The following is a 26,865-nucleotide window of genomic DNA, read 5'->3' as shown; positions in this document are numbered from 1 at the left end:
TTAGTCCCTGGCAACTACTGATCTGATTTCTGTCCCTATAGTTTTGTCTTTTCAAAATTAAAGTATATAGGCTTTCGAATCTGGCTTCTTTTACTTAACACATGCTTTTGAGATTTATCCATATTATTATGTGACTCAGAAGTTTGTTCTTTTTAATTTTTTTATTGCTGAGTAATATTCCATACAGGTGCAAATTTTTGTAGACAAATGGTTTAATTCTCTTGGTAAATAGGAATGAGATTACTGGCTGATACAGTAATTGTATGTTTAATGTTGTAAGAAAGTAGTAAACTGTTTTCCAAAGTGGCCATGCCATTTTGTCTTCCCCCACAATATATGAGAATTCTAGTTGATTTGCATCCTTGCCGGTTCTTGGTATTGTTAGTTTTTTTGTTTTAAAAGTTTTAGCCATTCTAGGTATATTATGGGGTCTCATTGTGGTTTTAATATGCATTTTCCTAATGACTAATGATATTGTACATTTTTTAAAAATTTTTATTTATTTATTCATGAGAGATAGAGAGAGAGAGAGAGAGAGAGGCAGAGACACAGGCAGAGGGAGAAGCAGGCTCCATGCAGGAAGCCCGACGTGGGACTCGATCCTGGGTCTCCAGAATCATACCCTGGGCTGAAGGCAGCGCTAAACCGCTGAGCCACCTGGGCTGCCCTGTACATCTTTTTGTGTGCTTATTTGCCACCCATGTTTCTTCTTTAATGTAGGGTCTTTTAAAATCTCTTCCCCATTTTTTTTTTAAATTTTATTTATTCATGAGAGACACAGGCAGAAGCATGGGCAGAGGGAGAAGCAGGCCCCATGCAGGGAGCCCAATGTGGGACTTGACCCTGGGACTCCAGGATCACACCCTGGGCCGAAGGCAGGTGCTCAAACCCCGAGCCACCCAGGCGTCCCTCTTCCTCATTTTTATTTTTTATTTTTATTTTTTTTAAAGATTTTATTTATTTATTCATAAGAGACGGGGGAGGGGGCAGAGACACAGGCAGAGGAAGAAGCAGGCTCCATGCAGGGAGCCCGACGTGGGACTCGATCCCGGGTCTCCAGGATCACAACCTGGGTCGAAGGCTGCGCCAAACCGCTGAGCCACCCGGGCTGCCCCTCTTCCCCATTTTTAAAGGCTGATTTGTTCCATTTGTTGATTTTGGAAGTTCTTTATAAATTCTAGGTGCAAGTCCTTTACTAAACGTGTGTTTTGCAAATTTTTTTTCCCTACTCTATAGTTTTTCTTTGAATTCTTTGTCTTTTAAAGAGCAAAAGCTTTAATTTTGATGAAATTGGTGTATAGCTTTTGTTTTTCAATGTTTTGTATTGTGTTCTGAGAAATTTTGTCCTAATCCTATGTCACAAAGATTTTTTCCTAGAAAATCTGGAAGGTTTCTCAACCTTGGCACTTTTGACATTTTGGGTCACTTAGTTCCTCATTGTATGGGGCTGTCTTATATGTTGTAAGGTGTTTAGCAGCATCCTTGACCTTTTCCCACTAGATTCAGTACCACTCTCTCATGTTGTAACTATGAAACATGTCTCTAAACATTGCTAAATGTCCCATAGTTGAGGGAAGAGAGGTTGTCAAAATTTAACCCAGTTTCGAACCAGTTTTTGAAGTTTTCTAGTTCTAGGTTTTACATTTCTATGTTCTATTTTGAATTGGTTTTGTATATGATATAAAGTGAGTGTCCATCTTGATTTCTTTACATTTGAATATTTGTCATTCCAGCATCATTAGCTGAAGATACTGTCTTTTTGTCTAGTGCTTCCTTGGCATCTTTATCAAAAACAGATTATATATGTGTTGGTCTATTTCTGGACTTTATTCCATTGATTTGTATGGCTTGTCATACCAATTCTGCACTCTTAATTTTTGTACTCTCTTGAAATCAGGTAGTGTGAGTTCTCCCACTTTGCTCCTTATTTGAAAAATGGTTTTGTTTTTGCTAGATTCTTTTAATTTCTATATAAATTTTATTTTATTATTTTTTAAAAAATTTTATTTATTTATTCATGAGGGACACAGAGAGAAGAGGGAGAAGCAGGCTCCATGCAGGGAGCCCAATGCGGAACTTGATCCTGGGACTCCAGGATCACGCCCTGGGCCGAAGGCAGGTGCTAAACTGCTGAGCCACCCAGGGATCCCCCAAATTTCTATATAAATTTTAGAATCAGCATGTCTATTAAAAAAGCCTCTTGGAATTTTGATTAAGATTGCCTTGAGTCGGGAATCCCTGGGTGGCGCAGTGGTTTGGTGCCTGCCTTTGGCCCAGGGCGCGATCCTGGAGACCCGGGATCGAATCCCACGTCGGGCTCCCGGTGCATGGAGCCTGCTTCTCCCTCTGCCTCTCTCTCTCTCTCTCTCTCTCTCTCTCTCTCTGTGACTATCATAAATAAATAAAAATTAAAAAAATTAAAAAAAAAAAAGATTGCCTTGAGTCTATACATCAGTTTGGAGAGAATTGATACCTTAATATTTGAGTTCTATAATCTACCAACACAACAGTTCTTGCAGTTTCATTTAAGTGTTTAGTTTTTTCATCAGTATTTTGTTGTCTTCGGTTTACCAAACTTAACATGTTGTGTTACCTTTTTTTAAAAAACATTGCTTTTAGGGATGCCTGGGTGGCTTGGTGGTTGGGCGCCTGCCTTTGGCTCAGGTTGTGATCGCAGGTTCCGGGATTGAGTCCCACACCGGGCTCCCTGTGAGGAGCCTGCTTCTCCCTCTGCTTGTGTCTCTGCCTCTCTTTCTCAGTCTGTCTCTCTCATGAATAAATAAATAAATCTTTAAAAAATAAATAAACATTGCTTTTATTAAGGTGTAATTAATCATACTGATGTTTTTAAAAATTTCAATTTCCTATTCACAAATATATAGAAATATAAATGACTTCTTATATTGACCTTGTAAGTCATGTTTACTGATTTTAGTAATAGGTCTTTTGTAGATTTTTTTTTTTTTTTTTTGAGGGAGAGAGGGAGAAAGAGAGAATCCCAAGCAGGCTCCATGCCAGCACAGAGCCTATGGGGCTCATTCTCACTACCCTGAGATCATGACCTGAGCTGAAATCAAGAGTTGTACACTTTACTGGCTGAGTGATCCAGATGCCCTAGGACTTTCTAAATAGACAGTTGTATCAACTATATATTTTTTCCTTCTTAATATATGTACTTTATATCACTGGTTAGGATCTACTTATTATTTTACTTAATCTACTTTATGTTCTGACCAAAGCAAGTTTTGCCAACATTTGTATAGCTGAATACAATGAGAACTTTTCTGTCCTTATTTTAGGTGCAATATATAGCATTTGACACTGTTAACCATTGCATAACTTCTTAAAATCATTTCCTTTCATGGCTTCTATTTTTTTTTTTCTACTCTTCTGTTTCCTTTCCTGCTTTATCTTCCTCCGTTCAACCTCAAAATCAAAGGTTGCAAGATATGGACCTGAATAATGGCCAAATGTGGTTTTCAGAAAAAAAAATTGGGGCATGGTATTTAAAAATTTTTGAAATGGACACACTTTAAAGTGTGTATGCAGTGCATATTTGGCCACAGGTCCCATCACTGTCTAATTCCAGGTGGTTTTACTCATTTCTGTTACTTCCCTGGCCCTGTCTGTACACATTTGAGCTTTTGATTTCTGCTTGAAGTGTTGGGATGTTTTGGTTCTCATCTAGATTCAGGGGGGTTAAATATATCTGTATACTTAAAAATCCCAAATTTATATCTCTAATCTTTATTTCTCCAACAGAATATATTTATATCAAAAACATTAGGGATTTGAAGGCCTTTTTTTTTCTTTTTAAAGATTTTTATTTATTTATTCATGAGAGACGCAGAGAGAGAGAGAGAGAGAGAGAGAGAGGCAGAGGCAGAGGCAGAGGGAGAAGCAAGCTCCATGCGGGAAGCCCGATGTGGGACTCAATCCTGGGATTCCAGGATCATGCCCTGAGCCAAAGGCAGATGCTCAACCGCTGAGCCACCCAGGCATCCCTTGAGGGCCTTTTTATATTGATTAAAAGGTATAACAAGTAATCGTTGTGTACTAGAAACATAGCAACAAAATCTACAGAATCTTGTGACCAGCACCAGGTGTTGTTCGTGTGTTGAATCACTTAATTGTACACCTGAAACTAATATTACGCTGTGTTAAGTAACTGGGACTTAAATAAAAACTTAAAAAAAGGAAAAAACCAAAATAAGCAGGAAGAAAAGGAATTTTTTTAAAAAGAGCTTATTTATTTATTCATGAGACACACACACACACACACACACACACACACACACAGAGAGAGAGAGAGAGAGAGAGAGAGAGAGGCAGAGACACAGGAAGAGGGAAAATAGGTTCCCTGCAAGGAGCCTGACGCAGGACTGGATCCCAGACCCCAGACCCCAGACCCCAGGATCACGCCCTGAGCCGAAGACAGATGCTCAACCACTGAGCCACCCAGGTGTCTCTGAAAAGGAATGTTGAATTAAGGGCGTTTTAAAATTTTATTTTATGGTGGGAAATTATAAATATGTTTACTTGGGGAGAGGAATGATGAAAGCAGGAGAATCAAATAGGGAGGCAGTCATTGAGAAGAATGGAATGAGATGGGAAGGCTTCTGATAGGTAGAGACTATTTTTAAGTTACAAGGTGAGTATAGGGTTGTAGATCTGTTGACAGGAAGATAAGAAAATTTCATTGCCTGCTATTCACTTAATTGAAGTAGATGAGGTCATCAGTTGGAAACGAGGAAGGAGAGTTCAGTAGTTCTGAGGAGAGAAAGTGTAGTCATTTTAGCAAGTCAATTCACCAGGAAAATATAATAGGATTTCTATGCAATGCTGAGTGTCCTTGAGGTTTAATGCCATCAATTTAAAGAAAACGACATTTGGGTTTGTGTTTTTTTACTCTGCAATGTGCAGCTGCTTGGATTTGGTTAAGGAGAATGTTTAACTAGAGAACTGAGCTTTTACCAGGCAAATATGGTAGTGGGAGAAAAGGGGAGGAAAGTTAAAGATATTTGCAAGGCAGTGGTTATGAGTATGACAATGAACTCTCAGAGTGGTAAAGAGGGAAATACAGGTAAGAAAGGAATGATGACTAGTGTAAATGTAATAGGATAATTGTCCTAGTGAGGTTAAGGAATTACTGAAGTTGAGCTAGAGTAGAGTGATCTGACGAGGCCAGAGGATGGGCAGGCAGGAGAGCCAACAGACAGCTGTCTCTGTGGAGTGAGTAATAAACTACGGGACCAGGCTCAAACCATGCTTAAGGAGTTTGAGAGATGAGTTGGGGACTAGAGGTTTTGTTATTGTGAGAGTCACACAATGACTGCAATTGCCTTTGCTTTTTAAAATTTTATTTATTATTATTTTTAAAACTGACCCTTTCCCTTTATCTTTTTTATTTTTATTTTATTTTTTATTTATTTATTTTTAAAAATTTTTTAAAGATTTTATTTATTCATGAGAGACACAGAGAGGCAGAGACACAGGTATTGCAATAAATTTATGTTTTATATTTTGGGCTTATGTGTCTATTAAATTTAATTTTCTAGTTTTTTTAGTTTTTTATTTTATTTTTATTGACTTATAACTTACTAATACTAATTAGTATTTTAATAAAATGTTAAATTTGGAAGTAGGAAAAAATTGTTCCTTCCCATAGATACTTTGAGAAGCATTGCTCCGAATCTTGCCATTAATCTAAGAGTAAACACTTGAAAGAGACCATTGGATTATGTGATAATGTTACACAATGAGAAGAGCCACGAGTCCATTAGAAACCAGCATAGCTAATTAAGAATTCAGTAGAGTGGTCATGTGTAGAGCATTTTACAACTTTAGGTTTGGAAAATGTTTTTCAGTATTATAATTCTAAAGTTTCATCAAATAAAACCAAATGTAAAAAAAAATGTATTGCTACAGTGAAGAGAACTATTCAAGAATAACAGAAACACTAGTGATATAACACATTAAAAGATGGATAATGATGGGAAGAGGTCTAAAATGTAATTAATGTTGTGAAAAACATACAGAAAGAGTAGTTTTACTTTCTCTAAACACTGATGAGAATGTCATCATATAGGAAACTATATGCTACATGAGTGGGTGGATAGTTAAATCTAAATACTAATGTATATGGTAACTCAGTTAATGACTTAGCATATTTTCCTTCAAAATTATTGTTTTAGAGAACAGAATCTTGGCATTATCCTCCGCAAGAAATGGACTCTTCCCACACTTTGGATACAACCCAGACCAGGTTTAATATGAGAGAGGAAGGGACCGAAGTGACAGACTTCCCCTCTGTGGAGGAAGGTATACTGACCCAACCAGAAAATCAAGTAAAGAAATCCAAGAGAGATCTCTTATGTTCGCCACTGCTAGGTAATACCTCTTTATTTTTAACCAGTAGTAATAACTCATATTTGTAAAATACTTTTGGGGGACTTCAGGTCCTGCATTTAAATCCTTTCTTTCTTTCTACCTTTTTTTTTTTAAGATTATTTATTTGAGAGAGAGATGTGTGTGTATGCGTGTGTGTATGCATGTGTGTGAATGCGTGTGGGTGAGCAAGAATACGGAGAAGTAGAGGGAGAGGGAGAGAGAATCTGAAGCAGTGAATATGGAGCCAGATAGGAGGCTCAGTCTCTCTACTATGACACTTAACTGACTGAACAACCCCGGTGCCCCTAAATCCTTTCTTGAGTGGGGGAGCTCTGTAGAACCATTATCAAAGGTCTTACCTTATTTCTGGTTTTCCACACTGGCTGACTGGTCTAGTTATGTTAAATGTTCACTAGCCCCTCATTATGTCCTATTCCTCACAGAAGATAGAAAGATGATAACTTCCTCTCTAGTGGGCATACCTCCTCAGCCCTGAATTTGTGTATTTTTTTCTTGGGGTTGACTATATATTATCCTTTGACAACTTCTCTTAGCAGTGGAGACTCCATGATCCTAAAAAAAACCCCAAATGTTTATGCTTACTTTATTAGATTCTTAGAATTAGATAAGGCATATGTTATTCTCAGACCCCAAAAGTAAGATAAAGAGGTTAAATGACTTGTTTGAGGTAGATCTTACTGGTTTCCTCTGTTCAATATTGAACTGATTTATTAGCTCTTTACAAAAGCTAAACTTTAAGTGCCTTTCAGATTATCAAGGTAGGAGATAGAATTGTACTATTACAACTTTGGATCATGTGGATGTGGAAGAATGCTTAACCAGTGTCGTAATTTCAATTTTTTCATGCCTAAATGATAATTAAGACAATACTATTTTGTTCTTTGTTTTATTCAGTTTTGTTGGTTTTTTTTTTTAATTGAAAGAAAATGAAACAACCACATATATTAGAATTAACCTTTGACAGGGGAATGAGATTTAACCATGATGTTAGCTTGTCAGAGTTTTGTAGAGGAGTATCAATAGGTGTTAATTCACAAGATTTTTTCAAACATAAGCCAAGGCTATCCAAATCAAAATACTGATGCTGATGTATTTTATGATGTGGATCATCAAAGTCCATTTTAGTTTCACATTTTAAGAAAGATGTAGACAGTGGGGCACCTGGATGGCTCAGGCCGTTGAGCTTCTGACTTTTGATTTTGGCTCCAGTTGGGGTCTCCTCAGATGTAGGATACACAGCGGGGACACTGCTTGGGATTTTCTGCTTTGCCCTCTGCCCCTCTCCATGCTCGCACGCTCTCTCTTTAAAATAAATGAATGAATAAAACTAAAAAAGAAAAAAAAAAAAGATGTTGCCAGCACAGGAGTTCGTTTGTGAGAGGAAATGAGTATGACAGTAGATGAAAGAGGAGACTTTGCTATGATAAGTTGTTTAAGGAGCTGTCAAGCTAAAGAGGAAGGAGCTTAACTTTCATTCATTCATTCATTTGTTTAACAAATATCTTAAGTGCCTATGGTATGTTTGTTGCTAGGGATATTTAGATGATGAAAGCTACTTCCACTTTTGGGAAGACAGCCTAGTAAACAGGAAAATAACTGTACCTTGGGATGAGTATTATAATGGTCTAGAGCAAGGATCTGATTTTGTACTGACCATGACCTAAGAATAGTTTTTGCATTTTTAAAGGATTGTAAAAACAAAGAAGTATATGTGATGGAGACTATATGTGATCAACAAAGTGTAAAGTATTTATTAATTGACCTTTTATTAAAAATGTTTGCTAATTCTTAGTCTAAAGGTTAAAATGAGAATACATAGCTTATAGGGAGGCCATTTTCAATTTGATACAAGAACGAGCTTTCTAGGGCAGCCCCGGTGGCCCAGTGGTTTAGCGCCGCTTTCAGCCCAGGGTGTGATCCTGGAGAGCTGGGATCGAGTCCCACTTGGGGCTCCTTGCATGGAGCCTGCTTCTCCCTCTGCCTGTGTCTCTGCCTTTCTCTCTCTTTCTGTGTCTCTCATGAATAAATAATCTGAAAAAAAAAAAGAGCTTTCTAATAGAATCATTTAGTAGTGGAAAGACTATATAACAAAATAGTGAGCTTTACAACACTGCAAAATGTCAAGCAAAATTCTCTAATAGAATTTCAACGTTGGGTAGGAGATTGTGTGATGTGGGTTCTAAAATGTTTTGTAGGTAAAGTTTTAGAACTCCAGCTTCCCATTTACTATAGATAAACATTTTAATTATCCCTGATCTGATAGCTAGAGCACATTTCATGATTGTTGTTTTGTTATGCATGAATACAGTCATTGAGGGATAAATTGGTCTCTTTGCTAGGCACTGTGAATACAGCTGTGAATAAAGTGGATGTGGAGTTGACAATCTAAGCATACAGACTAAAGATTAAAACAAGAGTATGACAGTTATGATAGGGAAGGTGTGCAGTGCAGTATTACAGACATTCTGAAATCCAGAAAGTATATTGTAGGAACGGTATTAGATTCATAATGAAAGAACAGTTTAGTTTTAGTAAAACATCACCTATTCAATTGAATTAATATTAGATAGAATGCTGTTGGTTTTATAGTTTATTTTTATTAATATTTTTTGTTTTATAGTTATGTAAATGGTATAAATAATGAGTTTATACCTAGTTTGTCCACATTTAGGCACATATAATAAGAACTATTTAAGTTAATGTGTAGGAATCCACAAGAATTATTTTTCCTTTAAATCAGCATTCTCAAACTCTTTGGTCACAGTACTCCTTTACATACTTTAAATGTACCAAGGACTTCAAAGCTTTTGTTTATGTGGGTTAATACTATTTCCCATATTAGAAATTTACAAAATATTTATGAACTCATTAAAAAATAACAACTGCATGGTATGTTAATATAAGTTACATATATATAATATGTATATTTTAAAGATTTATTTATTCATGAGAGATACAGAGAGAGGGGCAGAGACACAAATAACAACTCCATGGTATGTTAACATAAGTTACATATATATAATATGTATACTTTAAAGATTTATTTATTCATAAGAGATACAGAGAGAGAGGCAGAGACACAGGCAGAGGGAGAAGCAGGCTCCCTGAAGGGAGCCTGATGTGTGGGACTTGATCCCAGGTTCCAAGATCATGCCCTGAGCTGAAGGCAGGTGCTCAACCACTGAGCCACCAAGATTTAATTTGGTATCCCAAATTAAATATTTTTAAAAGAAAAATAGCTATTTTCCAAAACAAAAATATTTAGAAGAGTAGCATTATTTTACTTAAGAAAAAAATCTCTATAATGTTTGACCTAATAGAATACAGGTAGATTCTGGTACCTGCTTCTGCATTCAATATGTTGCTATTTCATAGATGATGTAGCTTCTGGAAAATTCTACGTAAACCTTGTGAGAGAATGAGAATGAATAAGGCAAATGGCATCTTAATGTTATTTTTTTTTAAAGATTTTATTTATTTATTCATGAGAGACAAAGAGAGGGAGAGGGGGGTTGGGCAGAGACACAGGCAGAGGGAGAAGCAGGCTGTATGCAGGGAGCCCAACGTGGAACTCATCCCGGGACCTCAGGATCACGCCCTGGGCCGAAGGCAGGCGCTAAACCACTGAGCCACCCAGGAGGGATCCCCTTAATGTTGTTTTGAATATAATTTTGACTCTAGGCACTTCCTTTTTTTTTTTTTTCTAGGCACTTCCTAAGCATGTTTTAGGGATGCCCAGGAACCTGTGGACTACATTTTGGACATAATAGTTAAGAGCATTTGCTAAGAAATTAGAGTATTTAGGTTCATTTCTCACTCTGACGTTTAAGCTATTTGAATGTGGGCAAATTAATATTTCTTAAATTTTATAATCATGTTTCCTCATCTGTAAGATGGTATAATAATACCTATCCTTCAGGGTTATCATTGAAATATTGTATGTTAAGTACCTAAAATTTTTCAGGCTGTGAATAAATAAATGGTAGTTGCTGCTGCTGCTGCTGTTATATCATTCTGATGCTTCTAGAAACTTTCAGATGGCAGCGTTATTTAGGTTCTATAAAGTATTACATAAGTAAGCTAAGCAATTAACTTTCAGCATTCCCAATATTTTTATACTTGAAACTTTGCAGTCATACAAGACAACTTTGCTTCTCCTGATTTGCCTTTGCTGACATGCTTGACACAAGATCAAGAGTTTGAGTCTGATTCCTTATTTCAACCCAGTGAACTAGAATTTGTACCTCTGAGGTAGGACAATTTATTTTTTTATTTGCACGTAACCTTTCTACTCTTTTCTTTTCTTATTCTAAGTTGTTTCTAATATTAGTGGCTTCAGGCTAAGGTGAGGGTTTGGAGTCTCAGCACACACTCAGACGGTAACAAGGCCCTAAGTTAAGACATGATGCATATTAATATGGCATAGTAACATATATGTAAAAATGAGTTAGGTAACTGTAGTTTATTTAAAAATAATTTTTAATGTATTTTAGTATTTCAGACATAATTTGTTTTTAAATTTTTATTATTGAAGAATAGTTGACATATAATGTAATGTTAGTTTCAGGTGCACAGCATAGTGATTTGACAGTTCTATTAATTGTGCAATGCTCACCATGACAAGTATGGTATGGTATGCTTGAATCTAATGTGATAATGTATGTCAACCACACTCAAATAAAAACATTAAAAAAAAGCTATAGAGGTTTACAGAATAAAAACCTTTGCCTTTCTGCTATGTATTACCTTAAAATTACCTTTATGAAAAAATGTTCTGTATATAATAGACAACCAATAGATTACTGTTGTGTTTTAGGAGTAGATCATTTTTTTTTTTTTAAGATTTTATTTATTTATTCACAAGAGACACAGAGAGAGCAAGAGAGACAGAGACACAGGCAGAGGGAGAAGCAGGCTCCATGCAGGGAGCCTGATGTGGGACTCGATCCTGGAGTCCTGGGATCCATCCTGGATCGATCCCAGGACTCCAGGATCATGCTCCAGGCCGAAGGCAGGTGCTAAACCCACTGAGCCACTCAGGGATCCCTGAGTAGATCATTTCTTAAGGGGTTTTCAAGAGCACAATAAATGACTAGTGAAAGAATTAGTGAAAGTTAAGTAAGTATTATGGTAGGTGGTAAACATTTTAAATAGTAAAGTTTGAATTTTTATTTAATTTTTTTGGGGGGGCAGTATGAAAATATTCCTATTTTTTGGTAATAATATTTTAGGAGAAGGCTGAGAAAATATCAGGGTCATAGGATGGGAGTCTTCTGTTCATCTTCTGTTCAGAAAAAATTTGCCTTGTTCAGTCACTAACCACTTTAAGGGAATTTGAAATTAGAACTTTGCTTTTTCAGCATACTTTTCAAATAATGTTGATTTCAGTGACATCAGTTTTGTATTTTTCATGTTAGTTTTTAAAAAAATGTCTTAAACATTTTATTTATTTATTTTTAACTGTATATTTTCAGGGGAATTCCTGGTAAGTCTGAAGATACTGAATGGTTTTCTCGGCCGTCGGAAGTTAGTGAAGCTTTATTCCAGGCAGCCTCAGAAGTAGCTTCAGACTTAGGTAACAGTTGTATTACTGTATCTCAGCACTCACTTATAGCTAGTACAGCTGTTGAGTCTCAGCACTCTTTTTTACCTCTTGAACAAGGGACTAAAGAAGAGACTATTTCGTCTGATACAGTCGATGAACTGAAAACCCCCAAAGACTTTGATAGTTATGATGCTCTTTGTTCCTATATGACATGGAAGACACAAGAAATTCAGGAGCCAGAAACCAGTTTAACTGATAAAGGTCAAGCTTCTGTTTCAACCTCATCTTATACAAGTGATGAATACATGACTCCTGAAGGAAGTGACAGTTTTGATGCTTCTTGTTCGTATGTGCAGTATTGGAAACAGAAAGCTTTACAGCAGTCAGAAAAATATTTAACCAGTAAGGATCATCATTCTTATTCAGATTCTTTCGACACAGTTGATAAAAATACAATTCCTAAGGGAAGTGACAGTTTAAGTGCCGCTTTTGCATATATGCCGTGGAGCAAACACCAAGCTTCACACCGTCCAGAAACGTGTGTGATCAGTAAGGACCATGTTTCCTTTCCGCATGAAGTTGCTCCTCATTTTAATAACAAAATGTCACATTCTTTCTTGCATTGTCTCTTGGAAAGAAGAGGAAAGGGCATTCCCTTGACAGCTCATGGTCATTATTTTGAGAGTGTTTATGTAAGAGCTCCAGCTGAGAATGAGGTGAAAGAAGTGATGAATTCTTTGGAGGGGTATGAAAGAAATGAAGAAGGTCTGGAGAAAGAATTATCGTAAGGTTTTGAACTAAAGGAGAATAGAAGTGCTTTAGTATTTTCAGAGGTGCATCCCAGATCTTCAGAAATACAGTATTGTGAGAATATTGTAGTTCCTGGTAATTCTGTAAAAGTTTCAGAAATACATATACACTCTAGTGTACATGGTACCTCTCAGATGGAGGTTTCTGGTGTTCCTCTTCAGACTATTAAATCCACCTTGGATCAGATATCAGAACGACTGTATTTTCAAGAGGAAGGAAACCAAAGGGCCACTTGTGTTTTTGGTGGAAAAAGTGTTGATGCTTCTGAAAATGTAGCCTTTGAGGTAGTTATTGCCTCTATTGAGCCTTCCAAGAAAGAGAATACAGTAAATGAAATCCAAACTGACATCAGTAAGTTTTTAGTAAATGACAGCCAAGAAAGGGAACCAAAAAATCCATATCTTTCCCTATTAAATTATAACAATGAAAACTCTTTCTTTGATGAGCTTAGTCATCCATGTTATCAATCTCCTCCTGGGGTATTTGAATTAGAGGCTTCAAAACCTTTGTTGCATAAAAAAGTTAATGGTGATAGCTCCCTGTATTGGCATCTTAATTTAAAATCACTCCCCAGTGCTCCTCAGGAAATGTTCATTAAGCCACTTTCTCTTATTCCAGAGTTTAAGTCATCTGCTTCTTTAAGTGAAAAATCTCACAGCCAGGCTGTTGGTCTTGGCAAAGCACAGTCAGCTTTATTTCAGTGTGATCTAGACAATGAACCATTTCTTCCCATTGGGAAGATAAAGTCTGTTCCTGCTCTTGACCTTGCAGAGAAGGTAGGATCTTCAGACATTTTTTATCCAGTGAAAGAATCGACTTCAGATTCTTTGGTTTTACAAGATTTAAGAAGATTTGAAGAAGTTGCCGATTCCTCAAACTATATTTTGGGTAAGAATGTAAACTCTAGTAACATATTTGAAGGTCCATCTGCAGTTGTGGAAAGCAGCTTTTCAGCAAACTTGGTGACATATGATGCAAAGTCACAAGGTTCTTTACTAGTGACCAGTAATGCATCTTTAATTACAGTCAGTCAAGGGACTTTGCTGAAAGCTGATGCAGGCCAAGGTAAAATTCCTTGGCCTATGGGAGACAAGTCCAGTTTTACCATACATACAATTATGCAAAATGACTCCTATTTTATAGAGGGCCTGCAGGGGAAGGCTGAATCTGGCACCTATACTCTGGATGATGATACTGAATGCTGTAACCTAGATGAGAATGCTGTTGTATGCAGTACAAGAGTTGATGATCTACAAAGAGAGGTGAGACGCAATGAAATGATAGTTGGGGAATGTGGTCTTTTCCAGTACTATTTCAGGAAAATGTGTTATTAACTTGTTTTTATTTTACTTTCTGCTGTTGCCCAGATATGTGAACAAGGTGACTTGACTAGTGAATGCATTGAGCTAGCAAGTTTAAAAAATGTGCTTGATGATCTAGAGGTTTGTGACAGCTCCCTGGACTGGGAATCTAAGGAAGAGAGTGATTTTGAAGAGTCAGTAAGTTTTTCTGTTTGACATTTCTTGTGGGGTGGGGAAAGAATATTTTAGTTGAAAAATGGGGACGAAAGTAAAGGGCCTATTTCTATCCTCTAATACCAACATGCAACTTACAACTTAGTTTCAACTGATATCCAAGAATATACTCCATTAATTTGTTAGGGGTTTGCATAAGAGAAATATTTGTGTTTCAGAGACCGTAAGAGTTAGTGAGTTCTGTGGTGTCTTGGAAAAGGCCATCCTTTGGAGCTCCCAGGCCTTTTTTTATCTGGAGACATGCTAAGTCTTCCTGGTTGTGCCAGCAAGAACCTTTGGACAGTGTTAAGATTAGGCTCACTGGTAGACATAGTCAATTGTACATTTTTTTTACTCTGTCTTCAATTTATAAGCATTGGAATAGACCCTGGAATATTTAAATATTTTTTTTTAGAAGCTCCTGAAAGATTTTTTTTCAATATATATTTTTTAAAGATTTTATTTATTTATTCATAGAAACAGAGAGAGAGAGAGGCAGAGACACAGGCAGAGGGAGAAGCAGGCACCATACAGAGAGCCTGATGTGGGACTCGATCCCAGGTCTCCAGGATCACGCCCTGGGCTGCAGGCGGTGCTAAACCGCTGTGCCACCGGGGCTGCCCAACTTTTTTTTTTTTTAACGATTTTATTTATTTATTCATGAGACAGAGAAAGAGAGAGGCAGAGGGAGGAGAAACAGGCTCCATGCCAGGAGCCCGATGTGGGACTCGATCCGATGTGAGACTCGATCTAGGGACTCTGGGGTCACGCCCTGAACCAAAGGCAGATGCTCAACCGCTGAGCCACCCAGGTGTCCTGAAAGATTTGACTTTGAAGGAATTTTGAAAATTTCAGAACCAATGTTTGCCCAGGAAGGATACTGAGAGTCTTAATATCCACACTAGTTAGTGTCCTCAAAGATAACTAACTTCCTCTCTCCCAAATGAGTGACATATCTATGTATATACACATTCCTTCCATTTATATCATTATTATTGTCTGTGTGTACTAGAAAACTGAGGTGTTGTAAAAATTCTGTGTTAGCCTTTCTTTTATACAAGACTTCATTTGTTTGGATCCTTGGATATCTGGGCTTTAATGTTCCTTTGGTTCCATTGCCCATCCTCTTTTGTCTGATATGGTCAGCTTCTTTATAATATATCCTTATATCTTTATATTATATTAGTCATTTTATACAGCTATACAATAGATGTTGTATACTTAATGTTACTTTCCTTTTCCTGTTTCCCCATGTGTAAGTTTACTTTGTCATTGGAAAGCTGCTAGTTTGGGTTGCAGTCATTTTTAAACATTTAGGTTCAGGCAGTTGATTAGAGAAAATGAGCAAAGATATTGAGATAAACTTTTCCTTTTATTTATAAAAGGAAATAAATTATTTATTTATAATTATTTAATCATTTATAATTAAAATAATTTATTTATAATTATTGAACATTTTAAAAATTGAAATACAGAGAACTGTGAGGTTAGTTTTATTTTCTTTAATGTTCTAAAGTTGGCATTGTTTAATTCTAATTTTCATTCTCTTAACAAATGGGGATGAAAATGATAGCTAACACTGTGTGCTCAAATACTATGCTAAGAGATTTATTTATATACATCAATTCATTTAGTCCTTTGGTCAATCCTATGAGATAGGATTATTGGGGGTTATTATCATCCTGATTTTACAATTGATATTTAGAGGGTTAAGGAACTTGCTTATTATTATTGAGGAAGTAGGGGAGCTAATACTTGAAACTAACCTTACCTATGTATTTAACCATACTATACAATAAACTGCCTTCCTGTTTAACTATTATTCTTCAGTGAAAGCAAAGCCAGAATTTTGCATTATTTTGGCAAGAGTGAAAATTTTGAAGGGGATTGGTCAAAGTGAATTTCAATAAGAATGAGAAACAAGTATGATCAATTTTAAACTTAGAGTTTCTCATTTTTTTGATAGATCACTTATGTAACTTACATCAGCTTTTTATACACATATATTTAAAGAAATGTAGATACATATTTCAGTTAATAGTGATGTGCTAAGATTAACTCTGACCAGTATTCCAGGTTTTATTTGCCCCTAGCTATAGCCCTAAGTATATTTTTTCAGTTTAGGGAGGATGTTCCATGTATTATCTTTCACTCTTACCTCCATTCTGTGGTCTGCAAGTTGTAATGCCAGTATTAGGGAAACAACGAGCCAGCTATGGTAGTAATCTTCCTACACGGCTAAGCTTGCTCTTGGAGGGCTTGTTTGTTCCTTGGTTTCTTTCTTATTCTCATCTGTGTCTCAGAAGACTCATTTATACTTGTTTGCCTTACTTTGGTACCTAATCATCATTTCTCTAAATGATTATTTTGGCAGCTACTTATATATGATGTAGCTTGGGGTTATGAAAAGAGTGTAGAGATTTGGAGTCAAAACCTTGTTCAATTATTTTTTAGCCTCATGCATTTGGCAGATGACTTTGGAGGATTATTCTACTCATCTGCATAAAGAAATAAGAATAAGAAACAATGCAGCCTCATGCATTGTTATATTGAGTGGGGTAGGGTATATAGTACTGCCTGGCTATTAGTTCTCTTCACTTTACTGAAACTAGACTCCTAGGCCCTCACCAGGAGTTTTCTCCTATCATTATTACTCCTGTGTTTCTCTTTCCTTGTTCCTGGTAGCAGCATATTACATTCTTTTAGCTTTTGTGTTAAAATACTGTTTTAGTACTCCTTATTTTGGCCATGTAACTAAATATTATTTAAGATTTACTTTTTCGATTTCTTTTTGTTTTGTTGGTTCTACCTCTTCCACCAAGTACCTAATTTCCTCTCAAGTTTTTTTTTTTTTTTTTTTTAAGGTTTTATTTACTTATTAATGAAAGACACATAGAGAGAGGCAGACACATAGGCAGGGGGAGAAGCAGGCTCCATACTGGGAGCCCGATGTAGGACTCATCCAAGGACCCCAGGATCATGACCTGGGCTGAAGGCAGACACTCAACCACTGAGCCATCCAGGTACCCCTCCTCTCAAGGTTTAAATGCTTTTTTCTGTGTGATGGTTATCCCATCCGTTTTTAGATCCTAATATTTCTATTGAGGTAGACCTAGACCTGAATGCTATCTTGCATAAAATTTTCCATCACCTTAGATGCAACTTGCCTATATCAAAAGAACTCAAACTTTTTTTTATGAAATCAGACTTGTAGATTTTCTTAATTCTTATAGAGAAGTTAACATTTCTTGGTGTCTTCATCATCTTTGATTCATTATTGATTAAAAACTGGGAGATAAACCAATTTTCATTTTTTCCTCCTGATTTCTCCTGTTTTCAATTAGTAATGAAGATCTGGTGATCTCTTAAATTCTTCTCATCTTTTTCACTGTATATTTTCATTTCTTTTTTTTTTTTAAAGATTTCATTTCTTTATTAGAGAGAGCATAAGCAGTGGGGTGGAGAGGGAGAGAAAGGGAGTAGGCTCCCTTCTGAGCAGGGAGCCCAATGTGGGATTTGATCCCAGGACCCTGAGATCATGACCTGAGCCAAAGGCAGACACTTAACTGACTGAGCCACCCTGGTGCCCTACATTTTCTTTTCTGTTACTTGCTCTAGTATCTGTTATGTTTCAATGCTTTGATATAATAAAATTTTGTTTATTTCTATATTTTAATTCCAGTATAGTTAACAGTGTTATATTAGTTTCAGGTGTACAATATTGTCCATTTGCAATTCTATAGATAACTCACTGCTGATGGTGGTAAGTGTACTCTTAATTCCTTTCACCTATTTTACCCAGCCCTCTGCCAACCATCAGTTTGTTCTCTGTAATTAAGAGTCTGGTTTTGTCTCTTTTTTTTCTTTGTTCATTTGTTTTGTTTCTTAAATACCACATAAGTGAAATCATATATTTGTTTTTCTCTGACTTATTTCACTTAGCATTATACCTTCCAAATCTATCCATGTTGTTGCAAGTGGCCAGATTTCATTCTTTTTTATGGCTGAGTAATATTAATGAAATTTTATTGAAGTCAAGATTGGGATAGAAACTTTTTTCTTCCTACATTTGGAAGCTCTAGAGTAAAACTGATATTAAATACACATATGTGCCTGGGGACATACACACACACACACACAAATACATAAGTTAATGAGCTGTACTTCAAAAAAGTCTCCTTTAGGAATGGGATAATTGAAAATTAAGAACTTTGTGCTATGTTTAAAGCAGGATTTCTCTTACTGTTATCTTTTGGGATATGATAATTCTTTGTTGTGGGGGGCTTGTTTGTGCATTTTAGGGTGCTGACCAACATCCCTGGCTTCTCACTAGATGCCAGTGGCTACCCTCCCTCTACCCCATGCTCCAAGTTATGACAGTTAAAAATGTCTCCAGGCATTGCCAGATGTTTTTTGGTCAGGGAGAGATGGATGGGGGCAAAATCTTCCACACCTGAGAACCACTGGTGTAGAGAAACCTAGACCAGGGCAGTAGAAGTAGAATATTTATTTTAATACCATCCCAACTTCTAAGACTGTTCATTACTATACAGTGAAAAAACCTTGATAAAAGAGAATGGAATCAAATTCATCCTTAGGTACATTTTTTTCTCCCCTGAGAAGTATCAAAAAGAGGGAATAATATTTTTAGGAAAATAATGAAACCTAAAAGTAGTATATTGTTTTATATGAGAGTATGATGTGAACCTGGTGAAAAGTTTTATATATTTATGTACTGACATCACCAATGATGGTTTCTAATTTCTTTTCTAATAAGTACTTCCTGGGATCTGATGAATCTTTGAGAACTTCTTTTTCAGCATTTAACCTTTACTTCACTGTCAGTTTATATTTCCCACTACTTTTGTTTAAAGAAGTTTGAGGACATAGTATTTTGGTAATTGATCATAGATCCAGTTCTTTGATGCTTTAATTTTTTTTATAAACATTTGTGGATTTCTTGAAAATATTCCTGTTCTCTCTTCCCTCCTTTCATCTTTACTTTTGACAACATACCTCTCCTTTAAAAAAAAAAAAAAAAAATTCTTACACTTGTCAAGAGTAATACCAAAGTTCAAAATCTTCAATGATCATACTTTTATATGGAACAAACTTCTAGGCTTCCTATCTGTAATATTCTATATAGGCAGACTTCCAGACCCTAAGAATAATTTGTAGAGCCTTCCTAGAATTGACCAAACAAGATATGACTTGTATATGAATTTAGGATGGTGGAGAAGATGATCTTAAGAAATTGGTATAACTGCTTAGTATTCATTTTCATGAATGTGAAGGTGAAGTCTAAAATTAATCCTATTTTCTTGATTTTTTTTAATCTCCTTTTATAGGTAGGTCATTCTAATATGGACATTAATCAGCCCTTTTCATCTATATTGCCTCCATTTATTCCTCATGAGCCAGCCAGAGAGTTGGAGTATCACTCTTCAGATCTCAGAATGTTGAGAGTATCTCCTGACACTGTGCAAAAGACTCTCAAACATTCAGCAGGTATGTAGAAAAGGAGATATTAGGTGTTCTTATGGCTAGCTTGTTAAAAATACCTTGCTAAGGCTAATTTTTTATTTTTAAACTCCTGTAATAATGTTAACTTTGGATTAAATGTATTTATAAATCCCCAGATATTTTATTAGATGAATCATTTGGTTTTTCATTGTCTTCTCTATGGCAATGTTATAACTGAATTACATGAGGAGTCTGATATTAGAGTCAGTTTATTATTTCTGTATTCCATTCTGTGACTTGAAAAAAGAAATTAATGGAACAGAAAAGGAGAAGAGTAGATCCAAATAAGTTTGTAGAGAGGAAACTGAGAGATCAGTTCTGAGGTAGAAAACAAGATTATCTGCTGATGGAGAGGTAGTGAGTGGTAAAGGAGGGTTAGGGGGTTTGAGGAGAGTAGCTTGGTGCAGGCTCAGAATTTAGGTTACTAAGTAGGAGTTGCAGCTGACCAAGAACTAGCAAAAGAATTGGCAGGTAGTTCTGAGAAGTCAGCTGAGATTGCAGATAATTTTGTAATGTTCTTACCAACCTTAATGGAATCTCTGGTTTTTCTCTATTAAAACTCAGGACTACAGAAAATGAGTTATAGGATTGATCCTTGGTTGAGGGATTTGTTGAGTGGCCACGTGGATATGGTGGATGGAAAGCAGTGGAAGGGAATCAGTAAGAGTTGATCACCTGTTGGTTTTAGCCTGCATAGAGAAAGAAGAGAAACCACAAGAATTATTAGTTGGAGAAAATAGAAGGGACAGAGGTTTATTTATGAAGTTGAATAGATCATGTGGATATAACTTATGGAGAGAGCTAGAGTAATGGGTAATTTTGGTCAGATTGAAGTGTGGTGCATTTAAATGGGGATTTGTTTTAAATTTAAATTTAGATCAGTTTGAAGGGTGATTAGATCCATTGTATGGCCTTGGGATTGGATAGTAGAAATTGAATAAAGATCAATAGGGTAGAAAACAAATTGTGATTTTGAAGCTATCTTATTGGCTTAGTTAACTATATTTAATTATCTTCTGGTTAATATGGGATTTGAGGTTAAGGGAAATCAGTGAACCCAGTCCTTGAAGTCTTCACAAAACAGGAGGAACTGGGAGTTGCAAGGAGAAAGTGATAGTGGGGGATGGTAGAGAAGCTTGTGTGTGGCCTAAACCTCAAAAAGGAGGTTTCATTTATTTTTATTTGAGAAATATGGAAAATAATGGTAAATCATTGTGAGAAGTAGTTAAATGTCACTTCCATCTCTCCTTGTTTCTAGAGAATATGTGGAAGAGGGCTGCAAGGACAGTATGTGAGACAGATTATTAAATAGCACAAAGGTTTCAAAGAGCACAGGAGAAAGGTTGAGAGGGGAGGAGTAAATCTTGGGAAGAACCAAGGTAAGAAGACAGAGCAGTAATAGAATGTGGGGGCAGGAGATTATTTGCTTTTGTCTGGACCAGGGATTTTAGTGATGAGCATAGTTGAAATCACTGTATCTAATTGTTTAAATGTATCAGAAATAATTTTGATGTCAGAATTATTTGAGAGTCTCAGGTCATGTCTGGCCTGGTCTCAGAGGTGAGAGGAGGACTACCGTAGGATTTGAGAAGGGCACCGTGTCTAAAAATGTCTTCTTGGGGGCTCTCTCTTTTAATGATTATAGCATGGCTTGATAAAGAATTCTCAAGTTGTAATCTGTATCACCCTGCTTTTGCCTTTACATCCTTTGAAATTGTCCTAAAATTCTGGATATTCTGTTCTGTTCTGTTTTTTTTTTTTTTTTTTTTTTTTCTTTTTCTTTTTCTTTCTCTTTTTTCCCCACTTTACATTTCAGTTTGGCAAGTTTCTGTTGACCTACCTTAAAATTCACTGATTCATTCTTTGGTATATCCAGCCTATTGATGAGCCCATCAAAAACATCCTTCATTTCTGTTACACTGTTTTTTGACTTCTGTCATTTCTTTTTGATTCTTTGAGTTTCCTTCCCTCTGCTTATATTGCTTAGTCTCTTCAGACTGTTTTTTTGCCTTATAACATGCCTTGTAATTTTTTTGTTAAACACTGGGCATGATGGGGGCACATGGGTGGCTCTGTGGTTGAGAGCCTTTGGCTCTGGATGTGATTGAGGGATCCTGGGATGAGTCCCGCATTGGGCTCCCTGCAGGGAGCCTGCTTCCCCCTCTGCCTGTGTCTCTGCCTCTCTCTGTGTGTGTCTCATGAATAAATAAATAAAAATCATTTTTAAAAAGAACAAAACCACTGGGCATGATGTATTAGGTAAAAAGAAGTGAGGTAAATAGGCCTTTGGTGTGAGGTTTTGAGTTTACTGGCTAGAAGTTAGGCTGTTTAATTGTTTGCTGTAATTGTCAGACACTAAAATTTCCTTTGATGTCCTTGTTTTTTGTCTCCTGTTGTCTTTTGGTTTCTGTTGACACTCCATTTTATTTTTTAATTTTTATTTATTTTTTTAGTTTAAAGATTTTATTTATTTATTCATGAGAGTCACAGAGAGAGAGAGTCAGAGACACAGGCAGAGGGAGAAGCAGGCTCCTGCAGAAACAGGCCTGACATGGGACTTGATCCTGGGTCTCCGGGATCATGCCCTGAGCCAAAGGCAGATGCTCAACCACTGAGCCACACAGGCATCCTGACACTCCTTTTTAAATAGGGTCCGGGACTTGCTTACATTCCATCATCTGTAATATTCTGTTATTATAGAGGAGCCTTATTGATGTAGTGATAAGGTGTGGAGGGGAGAGGTTGCATTATAATAATCTTATGATTAGGAGTCAATCTTTAGTGAGCCTGTGTCCCTGAGCTATTGCTTTTACAAGCACTTCTTAGCATTTTTCTTTTGCCTAGGTGAAGTAGGAAGCCTGGGAGGTGGGGCTAGAGTTGTGTGTTTCCCTTCTCCCAGGTTGGTTAGATTTTGGTAAAACCCATTTGGTTAGACTCTGGTAATAGAGTTTCCCTGAGGCCAGTCTATCTGGTCTTCTTCTAAAATGATTATCCTTCCCTGTGCCAAGAGTATGAGAGTATTTTTGTCTCATGTTCATCTTAATAGCTTTGTGGGGTCCCCAGAAGTAAAGCTCATGAAAATGTAGAGTTCTTTCTAAAGCTCGGCCTTACAAGGGTTTTTTTGTTTTTGTATTTTTTGGCCTTAAGAGTTCTCTCTAAAGGAAGTTCATGCTTAGCCTCTAGCAGTTGGTTAATTAAAGTTTAATTTTTCCTAGGCATTTGTGATTCCAGTGTCTTCTCCGTGCAGTATGTGATTCTTTATCTTCATCTCTCTGGTTTTCAGAATAGTTGTTTTACTTTGTGAACTCACTTCTCTGATGGATCCAAGAGTTGTTGATTTTCAGTTTGTTCAGTTCTTTTCTTCTGTAGATATGAATGACTTCTAAGCTCTTTACATGTTGGACAAGAAAATTTTCTTTTTAAAAAATTGTCAAAATATATAAGAGCAACTAAGCTAGAGCTTTGGAAGGTGAAATATATTTAGAATGGAAATTGAAGCCATCTGTCATTAGTTTTTTTAAAAAACAGTTCTATTGAAATGTAATTTACATGTAATACATTTCACCCATTTAAAGTTTACAGTTCACCAAGTTGTACAAACATCACTATATTCTTAATTGTATTTTTATTTGGTTTTTGAGTTGTTATTTAAATGCTAGTTCGTTAACATACAGTGTAATATTAGTTTCAGGTGTACAGTATAGTGATTCGACACTTCCATAAAACACTTGGTGTTCATCACAGCAGGTGCCCTTCTTAATCCCCATCACCTATTTATCTTGTTCCCCCACCCACTTCCCATCTGGTAACCATCCTCACTACACTCTAATTTTTGTTTTTGTTTATTTTTAAGATTTATTTATTTATTTTAGAGAGAGAGCAGGCACAAACGGGGAATGGCAGAGGGAAAGAGAGAGAGAGAATCCTCAAGCAAACTCTGTGCTAAGCAAAAAGCTTGATGTAGGGCTCAATCCCAGGACCTGAGATCATGACATGAGCCAAAATCAAGAGTTGGACACTTTACTGACTGAGCCACCCAGGGAGCCCAATACACTCTAATTTTAAAACATTTTTATACCCACATACCCTGTACCTGTTTGTACTCAGTCCTCATTCCACACCTCCCTCACCCCTAGGCAATCTAGGCAACCACTAATCCACTGTGTCTATAAATTTGCTTATTTTGGACATTATCATATAAATCAAATCATGTGATTGATTTGTATGTATGTATCATGTATGTGATCTTTTGTGAGTGGCTTCTTTCATTGATTTCAAGATTTGTCTGTATTATAGCTATATTTTAGCAAGTATCAGTACTTTGCTATATTATAGCAAGTATCAGTACTCATTCCTTTTTATTACCAAGTATAGATATGTCACATTTTGTTTACCCATTCATCAGTTGATGGACATTCGGATTTTTTCCAGTTTTTGGTTGTTATGAATAATACTGCTATGAACATATGCATGTTTTTGTGTATATTTTTCATTTCTCTTTGATATATATCAAGGAGTGGGTTGCTGGTTTATGGAAACAGCATTTAACATTTTTGAAGGATTGTTAAACTGTTTTCCAAAGTGTGTAAAATATTACATTCCCGTCAGCATGATGAGGGTTCTAATTTCTCCACATCTCAACACTTGTTATTTTCTGTCTTTTCAGTTATAGCCATTCTGGTGGGTATGGAATGGTATCTTGTGATTTTGATTTACATTTACCAATTGCTAATGATGTTGAGCATTTTTTCTTGTTTATTGGCCATTTGTATATCCTTAGATATTTACTTTTTAACTAGGTTACTGATTTTTTAAATATTGAGTTGTTAGAGTTCTTTTTATACTTTGGATGTAGGTGTTTATCAGATATATTATTTGCAAAAATTTTCTCCCACTCTGGGTTGTCTTTTCACTTACTTGATGGTATTGATTGCAGCACATAGTTTTGAATTTTGATGAAGTCCACTTTATTGGTTTTTCTTTTTTTTTTTTAAGATTTTTATTTATTTGAGAAAGAGAGAGAGAGAGATCAGAAGCAGGGGGGAAGGGCAAAAGGAGAAGCAGACTCCCCGCTGAGCAGGAAGCCCCAAGCCAGACTTGATCCTAGGACTTTGGGATTATGACCTGAACTGAAGGCAAACATTTACCCGACTGAGCCCCCCAGGTGCCTGGTTTTTCTTTCTTTTTTTTTTTTTTTAAATTTATATATATTCATGAAAGACATACAGAATGGGGCAGAGACACAGGTAGAGGGAGAAGCAGTCTCCTTTCGGGGATCCTGATGTGGGACTCGATCCCAGGACCCTGGGATCATGCCCTGAGCCAAAGGCAGAGGCTCAACTGCTGAGCCACCCAGGCATCCCAAAAATTAATATTTTAAGTAGTGGTAAAATATACATGACATAAAATTTACCATCTTAAACATTTTTAAAAACATAGTTCAGTGGCAAAAATACATTCACATTGTACAACTATCACTGCCATCCATCCACAAAACTTGTAAAACAATCTCTGTTACTATTAAACACTAATTACCAAGAATAATTTTTAAAAGGATATCAACAATATACAGGCTACCAAATGGATAATTTCTCTTGTCCATACTTTATACCATTGCCCAGCTAAAACAGTCACATACCTCCTGTTAGTTAACTCTCATTTTACTTTTTATCTCTCAATTTGACTACTTTAGGTACCTAATATAAGTGGAATTGTACAGTATTTGTCTTTTCATGACTGGCTTATTTCACTTAGAATAATCTTTTCAAGATTCATCCATATTGTAGTATGTGTCAGATTGTGCTGAATGTGTAGATATGTTTTGGGAATATTGCTGTCATAATAAATATTTAGATCTGTGAAATTGGGTTGTCTTTGAGAGAATGTCATCTTATATATACTTTGATCTATAAATATGGGATGTCTTTCCATTATTTAGGTTTTCTTTATTTCTTTCAACAAGATTTTGTAGTTTTCAGTGTACAAATCTTGCACTTCTTTGTTAAATTAATTCTGAGTCATTTAATCCTTTTGTTGAAAAGAGATTGTTTTCTTGGGATCCCTGGGTGGCGCAGCGGTTTGGCGCCTGCCTTTGGCCCAGGGCGCGATCCTGGAGACCCGGGATCGAATCCCACGTCGGGCTCCCGGTGCATGGAGCCTGCTTCTCCCTCTGCCTGTGTCTCTGCCTCTCTCTCTCTCTCTCTGTGTGTGACTATCATAAATAAATAAAATAAATAAATAAACTAAAAAAATTTAAAAATAAAAAAAGAGATTGTTTTCTTTTTTTTTTTTTTTTAAAGATTTTATTTATTCATGACAGACACACAGAGAGGGAGAGAGAGAGGCAGAGACACAGGCAGAGGGAGAAGCAGGCTCCATGCAGGGAGCCCGATGTGGGACTCGATCCTGGGTCTCCAGGATCTGGCCCTGGGCTGAAGGCGGCGCTAAACCGCTGAGCCACCCGGACTGCCTGAGATTGTTTTCTTAATTTCACTTTTGCAATGTTCATTGCTAGTGTATGGAAATATAGTTGAATTTTGTATGTTAGTTTTATAGCTGCAATCTTGCTGTACTATTTGTTTATTATCGCTAATATTTTTTTTGTGTGGATTACTTAAAACTTTTTTATACAAGACCATGTCATCTGCAAATAGAATTTTCTGTCTTTCCAACATGGATGCCTTTTATGTATTTCAATTCCCCAACTGCCCTGACTAGAACCTTCAGTACGATGTTGCATAGAAGTGGCAAGGATGGACATTCTTGTCTTCTTGCCCTGGTCTTTGTAGAAATGTATAAAGTCTTTTATCATTAAGCATGATGTTAGCTGTGGGATTTTTGTAAATGCTGTTTATCAGGTTGAGGAAGTTCCATTTGTAGTTTTTAGAGCATGTTTATCAAGTTATCCTGTAAGGGTGTTAGATTTTGTTAAATATTTTTTCTGCCTCTTTTATGATGATCATATGGTTTTTGTCTTATATTCTGATAATATATATAGGATTATTAATTAATTTTGTATGTTGAACCAACCTTGCATTCTTGGTTACATATGCCATTTGGTTA

The 26,865-nt window shown here is 36.3% G+C and overlaps 1 protein-coding gene across 6 annotated transcripts in view; it reads left to right on the top strand.

The window, feature by feature from the left end:
- ALMS1 (ALMS1 centrosome and basal body associated protein) overlaps positions 1-26,865 on the top strand; it is a 222,472-nt gene that overhangs the window by 37,229 nt on the left and 158,378 nt on the right. For 4 of the 6 annotated variants that reach the window (XM_055312267.1, XM_055312266.1, XM_055312270.1 and 1 more), the window contains 6 exons: positions 6,195-6,390; positions 10,545-10,662; positions 11,886-12,358; positions 13,910-14,028; positions 14,134-14,265; positions 19,629-19,788. In XM_055312267.1, coding sequence (XP_055168242.1) covers positions 6,195-6,390; positions 10,545-10,662; positions 11,886-12,358; positions 13,910-14,028; positions 14,134-14,265; positions 19,629-19,788 — 1,198 coding nt within the window. The remainder of the gene's footprint in view (positions 1-6,194; positions 6,391-10,544; positions 10,663-11,885; positions 12,359-13,909; positions 14,029-14,133; positions 14,266-19,628; positions 19,789-26,865) is intronic. The other 2 variants (XM_055312271.1, XM_055312268.1) reach the window with 2 other exon arrangements.

This window comes from Nyctereutes procyonoides, unplaced genomic scaffold (assembly GCF_905146905.1).
Source record: "Nyctereutes procyonoides isolate TBG_1078 unplaced genomic scaffold, NYPRO_anot_genome, whole genome shotgun sequence".
NCBI lineage: Eukaryota > Metazoa > Chordata > Mammalia > Carnivora > Canidae > Nyctereutes > Nyctereutes procyonoides.
This window is presented reverse-complemented; position numbering and strand designations above follow the sequence as displayed.